Consider the following 11,110-nt stretch of genomic DNA (forward strand, 5'->3'; position numbering starts at 1 on the left):
ATTCCAGATGTTATGTGAAGACATAAATGAAATAATACAAGATAATAGGGCCATAAAGACAGCTGGGAAACCCACAGAGCACCCTGCTATGCAAACTTTCCTATGAGCTTCTAATGTATCTGTTATTGAATGTGAGCTGAATCAATATGAGATATAGATAGATAGATAGATAGATAGATAGATAGATAGATAGATAGATAGATAGATATCCCTGAAGAGAGACCAGCATTAACATAAAAAACTAAAGACAGAAGTCTTGGGGGGAAATGGATTATATACTGTGAGGAAGAACCTGCCTGCCTGTTTCCTCTCCAAATTTGAGAAAATAGAGTAATATTTGAACTTTAATGAACTTGACATCCATGATTCACGGAGAACTGGTGATGGGCTGAGTTCAGAGAGATGGTATTCAAAGAAGATCTATGGATCCAAAGAGTTCTGGCATACTATGCATGAGTGAAACTAAAGTTGCCTACTTTTTCTGAAGATTTATTGAAGATTTGATTGAACTATATTTTTATAAATATATGCCCACCTAGTTCTATAATGTGAAGTTCTTATACTTTTTCTATTTCAAGTTATTAACCAAAAGTAAAGTCTTCCTTATCTGTGACTTAGGCTACCCTGGTCACAGGGTTACATCACTCCCACTGAGATGCAGGAGTCAAATCCTTCTGCAAAGGTGGACAGAGCTCACCTGTCTCAGTCCTGCCTTTCTTGTAGGGAAAGCCGGAGGTGGAGGCCCCATCTCCCACAGGGTGAGCTCCTTTGCATTCTCCCTTTTTTGCCAGCCCTGAGACCGTTTGGTAAGAGACCAGTCAGGGTGGAGGTGCCCTTAAATTGCCCCCTAATTGAGAACCCAGTGGGAGGAACCAGGGTGAGACCCAGGAAAAAGCCATGAGCAGATGATTTTGACCTGTTTCTCTGGATTTGGAGACAAAGATCTTTTCCCCTTATGTATTTTTCCTTGCGTTTATCTTTCCTTCTATTGGAGCAGTAAGATCTAGATGGCTTAAGTTAGCATGTCACCTTACCTGGAAGGAGACCCAAGTAATTCTTCAACTTGCTTTTACGTAAGCTTAGCCTAGAGGCCCACAAGGAATCAAAGTATTCCCTTCAGAAGGCAACCCAGTTTTCCAGTGCTGAAGTTTTGGGACCATGATAATTGCTAAATATGGAATTCCTAGAGTCAGATATGATGAAATTAGTAGTGTTACCAACTATCCTGTCTCATTCTGTTTTTGAACAGGACCTTCTGATTCCAAGGACATACTTTTGTTTTCACTCTTTAGAGAAACCTTAGGTTATCTGAGGGGAATTGATCACAGTTTTCTCATAGACTAACCAAAAATTAAACATAATCTACCTATCAGCCTTTATTCAGTTAGTTTATAATGAATATTACCAATAGAAATAAGTTCAAGTAAAATTCAAAACTGCACATGGTTAAAAATTGAACAATGAAATCTTGACGAGGACAGCCGGTTAGCTCAGTTGGTTAGAGCACAGTGTTCATAACACCAAGGTTGCCGGTTCGATCCCCACATGGGCCACTGAGTTGCACTCTCCACAACTAGATTGAAACAACTACTTGACTTGGAGCTGATGGGTCGTGGAAAAACACACTGTTCCCCAATAAAATTAAAAAACAATAAAATTTAAATTAAAAATTTGACTTGGGAAATTTGAATTTAGCAGGTACAGTGGGCACAAGAGAACTTAGTAGCAAAAGATACCATTAGTAAAATTTGAAATGAACAAAAATTTGATGAATAAATAAATCTGTATTGTAAATATATATAAAGACTGGATCCCAATGAAAATATTACCAAAAAAAATGGGAATGCATTGCCTAGTAAATTGATCCAAAAGTTAAATTCACTTAATGGAATTTCTTCATGAAAATTCATCAATATTAGTCCAGTTAAAATACCTATATTCAAAAATATTGGGTGAGATAGCCACAGTGTTTTGAAATGCCCTGTGCCTGCTCATGGGCTTGCATAGTGATGTCCAGATGGCCATTAGCTGGGTGGATCAGGAGAGAAGTCTTGATTGCTGACAGAGGGAAATCATCAGTGAGTGGTATTCAGGTTTTTTTAAAAGATTTTATTGGGTAATTGAGGGAGGGGAACAGCTTTGGGGAATCGGGGAAGGGGAACAGACAAGTTGCTGTCCTTTTGTTCTTCAGTCTAAGTGGAGGATGTTGCTTCACTGGCTCAAGTTGGCACTATCATTGCGCTCTTCCCAGGCGAGGCAGATCAGTCACTGGCTTCTGGACAGCCGCTCACGGCAGCTGCTGGCCGCTTACGCTGGCTGCTGGCTACACACGGTAGTCCATGGCAGCCCAGCTCCAGGTAGAGCTGTTGTTCAGCATCTTAGCTGTAGAGGGCAGTGTCACTGGCCCTCATATGTGGGATCTGAACCGGGGCCCTCTGGCTTCCCAAGACAGTTCTTAACCACTGCGCCACTCGCTGGCCTGGTGTGGGCTTCTTTAAGTTCATCTTGCTTGGGACTCTGTGCTTTCTGGGTTTTATGTCTATTTCCTTCACCAGGTTAGGGAAGTTTTCCATCATTATTTCTTCAAATAGTTTTCAATTCCTTGTTCTCTCTCTTCTCCTTCTGGTACCCCTATGATGCGAATGTTGGTATGCTTGATGTTTTCCCAGAGGCTCCTTAGAGTATCCTCATTTTTTAAATTCTTTTTTCTTTTTGCTGTTCTGATTTGGCTTTTTCTGCTACCTTATCTTCTAAATTGCTGATTCAATCTGGTGATTTTTTCTCTTTTTAAAATAAACAGCCTTATCCATGTCTTATTATATCTAACTTGCATCCCAATATTATTGATGTGAATGTTTTTTCCCCTCCAGTTCTCTTACTAATAACATCACTGAACAAATGTTTAGATGGAATTTTTTTAGGACAGAAAAGGAGAATTATTACACTATAGTATCAGTGAATTAAAAAAAAAAAGTTGTGGGCCGGCCGAGTGGTGCGTTGGTTAAGAACTGGCTTGGGACGCCAGAGGGCCCCGGTTCGGATCCCACATATGAGGGCCAGTGACACTGCCCTCTACAGCTAAGATGCTGAACAACAGCTTGACCTGGAGCTGGGCTGCCATCAGTCACCAGCGACTGCAAGTGGGTTGCCATGGGCTACCGTGTGTAGCCAGCAGCCAGAGTGAGCGGCCAGCAGCTGCCGTGAGCGGCCATCCAGAAGCCGGTGACTGATCTGCCTCGCCAAGGAAGAGCGCAATGATGGTGCCAACTTGGGCCAGTGACGCAACATCCTCCACAACTAGACTGAAGAACAAAAGGACAGCAAGTTGTCTGTTCCCCTTCCCCCAATTTCCCAATAAAAATCTTTAAAAAAAAAAAAAGTTGTTTCTGTGATAGGCTGAACAATGCCTCCCCGCTCCTCTAATATATCCATGTCCTAATCACCAGCACCTGTGAATGATACCTTATATGAAAAGGAATTTAGCAGGTGTGATTAAATTAAGGATATTGCCATGGGGAGATGATCCTGGATTATCCAGGAGGTCCTAACATAATCACAGCATCCTTTAAGAGAGATGAAGGAGAAGTCAGAGAAAAAGGCAATGTGATGACAGAAGCAAAGATTCGAGTGATACTTTGAAGATGGAGGAAGCCAAGGAATACAGGTAGCCACTAGACTAGAAGGTATAAAACATAAGGAAACAGATTCTCCCTTTAGAGCCTCTAGAACAGCGGTTCTCAACCTTCCTAATGCTGTGACCCCTTAATACAGGTCCTCATGTTGTGGTGACCCCAACCATAAAATTATTTTCGTTGCTACTCTGTAATTGTAATTTTGCTACTGTTATGAATCGTAATGTAAGTATCTTTTTGCTTTCCGATGGTCTTAGGCGACCCCTGTGAAAGGATTGTTCGAACCGCGAAGTGGTCGCAACCCACAGGTTGAGAACCGCTGCTCTGGAAGGACAAAGCTTGCTGACAGCTTGACTTTAGCCCAGTGAAAATGATTTTAAACTTCAGATATCCAGACTGTAAGAGAATAAATTCGCTGTTTTAAGCCACTCAGTTTGCAATAATTTGTTATAGCAGCAATAGGAAACTAATCCAGTCTCTAAAATTACTCTCTAAAGTTCTAAGATAACTCTTTTATGCCATTTGACTTGGAATAAAAGACTTGGAAGGGGATTTGGAGCAAAGCAGGATTTTTCTCATGGGAAGGAATCTGTAAGAGAGAGAGAAGTTGAAGATAGAAAGATCATTCCCTGTCTTGGGCCTGTTATTGGGTAGAAGAGAATAAGAGGAAAAGCCTTGGATGGCACTGAGGTGTAGAATGGGTCATGGAAGAGAGACAGGGTTGGAAGCCAAAGGGTTACAACCTTGAGAATGTAAACTGTACTCAGAGGAAGCAGAGCCAGCTCACAGTGTCCAGGTCCAGGCCAGCTGCAAGTCCAAAGCCCCACCTACCCACCCTCTCTGATGCTTCACCAACCATATAAACCACCAGGTTTGTCTTGGGTGTGCCCTCAACCTGTCCAACAACAGGTGTGTCGTTTCTGTTCCAGAAGCCAGTACTCTGTGTATATCTTCTAGAGCAGTGGTTCTCAAACTTTAGCCTGCATCAGAATCATTTGGAGAGCTTGTGAAAACAATTACTGAACCACGCCTTCAGAGACTGTGATTCAGTAGGCATAAGGTGGGGCCTGATAACTGCATCTCCAACATGTTTCCATGCTGTTGCTGCACCCAGTCCAAACTCTGAGAACCTGCTGTCCTATAGAAAGCCAAATACCCCTGTAAGGTTTTGGAAGAGTACTTAATGGGCTCTATACTTTGGAAACTAGTCAATACTCATACTTATGCAACAAAGGGCAGCCTAGCACTAGGTAAGTCCTGTGTGTGTGTGTGTGTGTTGGTCCAAGATGACCAAGTTCACAAGCCCAGCCTAACAGAAGGGTGAGACATAACAGAAGGGTGAGACATAGAGGTCCACATCAGCCCCACAACTGAAGGGAAGGCAGCTCGCTGGAGGAAGGCGAGCACCTTCAGAGGGGCCGCTCCAGGGAGTCTTTTGAGGCAGTCATTGAGCTGAGCCTGGAGGAGAGCTGGATCCTACAAAATGGCAATGGAGCAGGTTTAGGGATGAGGAACAGCATTCCAACCACAGGGTCTGTCGGTGCAAAAGCAGCACCCACCAAGTAGGAAAAGCAATGTACGGCTCCGCGCATGCGTCCCTTACCAGGGGATTTCTTTTTCCCCCAAAATCGTCCAGGATTACGCAGTAGTTACGCAGTGGTTGCAAACAGCGGGGCACAAGCGTGCCCAGCTCATCCTCCGTAGCGCCGCCTACGACCGGTAGAGAGCGCTCTCCACGGTCCTTGGCCAACTCCCGGCCGGCCTGCGCCTGCTCCTGCGCTTGCGCGGGGTTCCCGCTGCTCGGCGAAGGGGGCAGGCCCGTGTCACGTATCAGGGCGCGGAGTAAGATGGCTGCCGCCGCCAGGCTGGGCTGGGGAGCTGCGGCTACCGCCGCGGAGTTGCGCAGGCGGTAGGTGACGAGCTCTGAGCTCCGTGTTGGGGTGTCGCTGGGTTTGGCCCTTAGAGTGGTAGGGCCCCGCCCACTCCCTCAGACGCGGTGGGGAAAAGTGCGTCGTCTGACTGAGCCTTTGGCTCCGCCCGGGTGGCCGCGGTTGGGGGTTGCGCCCTGAAGGGGCGTCTGTCATTGAGGCAGCTCCGCGCCCCCCCAGTGCCTGCCTCGCCCCAGGCTGTGAGGCCCTGTGCCTGAGTCCCTGTCGTAGGGAGGCTCGCACAGACTGGCTGTAGAGACTCAGCGGAAGAGCTGTTTTAAAATCGTGTGGCCCGCTCCAGCCTTTCGACCACGTGCATTTTCTCTGCCTTTTAAACGCAAAATCAGAATGCCATGTAGAATGAAGAATAACCTTGTTTCATTTTTTTCATTTTTCTCGGTGAGGACCAGAAAGGGGACGTGACGTGACAGGTCACACAGCATCTAAGTGGTGGATCTGCGATGAGAATCCAGACCCCTAGGTTTCCTCTCTTCCACTTCAGCCCACTGCTTTCCCCTGATTTTCCCCCCTCCAGGCGCCCTGACAATTTTATCTGTCAACAACACTGGTTAGGTGAAAGGCACTGAGAGGACTTCAGTAGGTATTACTGTACCCCAACTTTGCATCTGGAACAAAAGGAGGAAAGGACTTAACCGGGATCGATTTCATTTTAGGAATTTTAATGCTAATGATGCTCTTGACGTTTAAATGCATTTCTTAACGTTTGTAGAACGATTTTTTTTTTTTTTAGTCACCTCCTGGCTCCCTCTTATGTTTGAATAATGTCTTCCTGGGATAATTTAACTTGCCTTAACTGTTTTATTACTTTAAACCCATCTCTGTTAGAATATTTATCCATTCTGCTGCCTTTCCCCAGGGCTTAAGGGACAAAAAGATTGATTTTTTCATTGTCTATCCATATTCCAAGTTGTTCAGGATTTAGGCAGCGGGCTCTAGATAAAAATGTTTTACCCCAAACCTTGAACTCCATTCAATAAATAATTATTGGGCACCAATCACATAATTGTGGTAGCTAACGTATATCGAACACTAACTACATGGCCTAGCATTGTTTTAAGTGCTTTGCATGGATTATCTGGATCCATCTGTGCCCCAATCTTCATGAGGTAGCTGTGAATACGAACTTTATTTTAGAGGTGAGGAACTAAGACCGCTGTGCTAGCTGCTAGAGACATAGAAATGAAGATAGTGCCCTTAATGAGTTTGTAGGTGAAAATAATCAGAAATGTTAAAAAAACAACAACATCATATATATGTTTAAAATTCCCCCAGTGACTCCTGTGAAATGAAAATTGTACGGTAAGTCCCCGACTTACGAACATTCAAGTTGCGAACTTTCACAGATAACGAACGGACCTCGCATTACGAACATTCGTAGATGCAAACAAATCGCGGAAGTAGCTCACGTATCTGCCAGACATTGTCAGAGTTGTGCTGCTGTGTGCTTACTGTACAGTGCGATAGTGTACAGATAGTATACAGTGCAGTGCTCAATCAGAGCCCAGGATGTCTAGAAGCAAGAGGAAAAGCAGTGGTGATGTGGAGGGGACTGCTAGGAAGCGCAAAGCAATAACCATGGAAACAAAGTGAAAATAATTGAGAGATTGAACCGAGGCAAAATGATGGTAGACGTCGCTCGTTCTTATAACATGAATTGTTCAGCCATTGGCTTTACATTGTATATTTGTGTCAAAGGTGTGTAAGACTCACTGTGTCGGACTTATGAATGAATCCGACTTATGAACATTCTCCCGGAATGGAACTCGTTTGTAGGTCGGGGACTTACTGTAATGGATAACTATAGTGTTTTAAAGTAAACTGGATTTTAAAGGAACTTGCATCAGATTTCTGAACTTTTTCACTACTAAAGTCTTTTATTTCCTTTTCCTGTAATATTTTTTTCCTTTCCCTTTGTTTTTAATGTAAAAGGCATGAAAAAATAGCCAATCAGTACTTCCTCAATCAGAGTGAAATAACCAAAGTTAAAATACTAACATGTCTCCAATAAAAAAGCATATATAGATTGTTGGCTTCTTTAGCAGTTTGGAGGAAAATAGTACACTTTCTATGATATTTTTTGAAGTATTGAAATATCTTTCAAACCAGATAGCATAGGTTATCTCTTTCCAAGGGAGAAACATGGTGGTAGAAACAGAAAAGGAGGGGAACTTTTCACTGTATTTTCTTTTTTCCCTTTAAATTTGGAACCATGTGATTCTATTACCTAGTTTTTTAAAAAATTTAAGGGAAAAACAGTTTGTGGTTTTTCGCAACCTTCATGCATAGCTAACTAAGAGTGTGGGACTCCAGGTAATAAATCACTAATGCAGATGCATTTCTGTTGTTTTACACCAGATATTGCACTATCCTCTGTACACGCAGTTATCAAGGCTATAAATTTTCCCTTGAGCCCTTCTTTAAATTGTTTGTAGATATTGCTTGAATAAGGAAGTGGAAATAATGTTGTGGATGGAAAATGAAAATTGAGCTTTGTTATTATTTTCATTATGTTTTATTTTTAACGTATGAGAAGTAGAAACTGAGGTTAAAAGATTTTCTCTTAAAATGTCATTTTATTTGTTTTCCTATGTAGATTTTGTCATATGCTGAATCCGTACACCGTTAAGAAACAGCCTCTGCATCAGTTTGTACCAAGACCACTTTTCCCACTACCTGCAACATTATGTAACACAGGTAAAATTTCACCTCTTAGAGACAGTGTGTTTCAGAAGCTAATGAAACTGCTCGAATGAAATTTTGTGGGTCATAAAAGATGAGATTTGTCCATTTTCTATTCAGAAGCCTATGAAAAGAACATAGCATTTTTTTTCTATCATAACGTCACACTTTACTATCATTATTTGCTTACAGTTATCATTGACATTAAATTTCAAGAAACCTGAGTACAGTGTCCAATAGATTTATGAAATATTAGGACCTTGTTCCACCTCCTCTGGAACATAAGAGTTGCTCAATAAATGATTTCTGAAATGAAAATGTAAAAAAATTACAAATGAGTTTGTGTTTCAAAGAATCATATGTGTTTTAAGCTATTGCCCTACTTATTTTGATAAGAATATCTCTAAAATCAATAAATTTCTAGCTTTCATCCAGACTGTAGAACATAGTATTGTTTGAATGTAATTTTTCTTTTTTTGTCAGAATCGCTATTGTTATTTTGACAACCTTGTTGATGTTGCATGCTTTTATTTAATATTGGAAATAGGTATGAAGATAGGATTTGAAAGTTATTGAAATATGATCACTGTTATGTAATGTGGTTAGGGAACCTTGGGAGGAGGGTGTGCATGTCTGTGTATAAATATCTATCTATATGTGCTTATAGAGCTGTAAGAGTTTGGATTTGTTACTGGAGTAAGTGCTCGGTCCTTTTGGTAATGCAGTAAAAAATTACAGCTCAACAAACATGAAGGTATAGAGTAAGGAAAGTTTATTAGGATACCTTCTAAGGGAGGAACAGGCCAAGTCAAGAGAGACAATGGTCCTGAAGGGTTTGGGGCTTGAGCTTTTTATATTGTTGGCTCTGGGCCAGCTCTGTGTGTGACGTACAGACTTGCGCCATTTGATTGACATGTGTAGGTTATACAACCCATTTCGTTCTGCACATGCCCTTACCTGTAATGCACACAGAAAAACCTATGGGTGGGGGAGGGGCGGTTAAAACCACAGTGCTAATTTATTGTAACTATTATGTAATGAGGCTAAGGTTAAACCAAGGGTAAGCTTTAACATTCTGTGCAGGCATCAAAAACCAGATAATTCTAGATGGATTTTACTTCCCTCTTTTCAGGATGTTGTAACCACAAAATTAGTCCCCGAGGGTTGGACCTGGGTGGTCCCTGGGGTTACATGATTGCCCTCCCGCTCCTGTTTTTCATGCCTATCTTCTGCCTAATGATTCAGCTCTTGGCGCATCTCCATTTCCATCACTACCTTAAATACCTCCTGTAACCATACTCTGGAAGGTGGCTGACTGGCTAATGGCCCAAGTTGGATTCGGGTAGAGACCTTGCATCCCCTGTGTACTGGGGCAAGAGCAGGAGTGTCTGGCCTGTCTTCTTGAATCACAGAATATTTAGGTCTAAATATTGAGTAACTCAGCCTGTTAAGCTACTTTAATTGGACTTGTAAGTTTTGTAGCACTGGAATTGTGGTCATCTAGGCTTTTCAAATTGGAAATCTGCTGATTTTCGTCTCTGATACTGACTTGAAACAATACTAATTTATAGTTTGGAGGGAACTTATGCCAACCTATTTATATATTAACACCAAGCATAATAGGAAAAATTATTTTAGATCAGCCTTTCTATTCTGGTATTACCCTTATACTTCCAGGGGCATCTTTCTGGATGATGGACCTGGAAGTCATTTTTGAAATACCAGATTAAACCCAATTTAGACTATAAGTGATTTTGTTAATACCTAGTCAGATTATCCTTTTGCAATAGCTTTGTTCATTGTCAAAAGAGAATATTTATGTAGTGATAACATGTATTCTACTTCAGACAGTATAAATAGATTATGCTCTCTTAAAAAAAGTTTTTTACTTATAGTTCTTACCTTCATGTATTTCTAATTTTTTTTCCTTGCATAGATAGTTTTACACAAATGGATTGATTAGAAAAAAGTCAGATTTAATTCTTGAAATATTGGTAGAGTGCTTAATGTGTGCAGAGATTTTGGTTAAACAATAAATTATTAAGGAAGTTTGCAAGAAATGATTAGTCAGAGCCAGGGTTAAAAGAATCTTGTTGTTTATATTTACGGAAAGTGGTGGCAGTTCTTTCTTTAATGTTGTATCTGAAAAATTACTTCCTTGGAACACAGATTCCCAGAGGCATTTATTGGTTACAGGTATAAATATTTTAAATCATGTACTTGGACATTGAGGTTATCATTTAAAATTTTTTTCTTTTTTAGGATTTACCTCGTCACCAAGTCACCAACTGATATCTTTATAGGACAATGATTTAAGGAAAATGTATGGGAGTTTAGTTTCTATTTCTACTTCATCAAGGAAATCACAGCCTCAGTTAGCTGGACCTGCATGACAAGGTGCAAGAATAAGTTGTCAAATTAGAATCCTCTCTTTTAATTAAATGTTAAGAAAAGCACTTCCATAACAACCATGTGTTTTGCCAGATTTAATCTTGGATTTAAAATAAAACTGTTGCTTTTTGATATTTCACTGTGTTCCCTAAGATACGTGGTATGAGGATTATGATAAGATAGGAAGAGTGATTTTAAATTTATTTTCCTATTATGCTTGGCACTAATGAGTGTGGAGTGGTATTATGCACAGTGGTTAAGTGCTGGAAAATTGGCGGGGCTTGAATTCTGGTTGTGTTGTCACCAGAGGCTCACAGGGATGTTCAAGAGAGGACTCAACCTGGAGCAGCGGTGACTGGGTTCTTGTCTCCGTGCAAGAAAGAATTCAAGAGCAAGAAAGATGTAGGAAAGCTAAAGTGATTTAGTGAAAATGAAAGTACACACTTGAGAGGCAAGTGT

General features: G+C 41.3%; 1 protein-coding gene across 1 annotated transcript in view; it reads left to right on the forward strand.

Moving 5' to 3' along the window:
* Positions 1-5,423: 5,423 nt before the first annotated feature.
* NFU1 (NFU1 iron-sulfur cluster scaffold) overlaps positions 5,424-11,110 on the forward strand; it is a 7,343-nt gene continuing 1,656 nt past the window's right edge. The window contains exons 1-2 of the mRNA XM_019647688.1: positions 5,424-5,541; positions 8,175-8,275. Coding sequence (XP_019503233.1) covers positions 5,480-5,541; positions 8,175-8,275 — 163 coding nt within the window. The 5' untranslated portion in view covers positions 5,424-5,479. The remainder of the gene's footprint in view (positions 5,542-8,174; positions 8,276-11,110) is intronic.

Source organism: Hipposideros armiger, unplaced genomic scaffold (genome assembly GCF_001890085.2).
Source record: "Hipposideros armiger isolate ML-2016 unplaced genomic scaffold, ASM189008v1 scaffold_114, whole genome shotgun sequence".
Classification (NCBI taxonomy): Eukaryota; Metazoa; Chordata; class Mammalia; order Chiroptera; family Hipposideridae; genus Hipposideros; species Hipposideros armiger.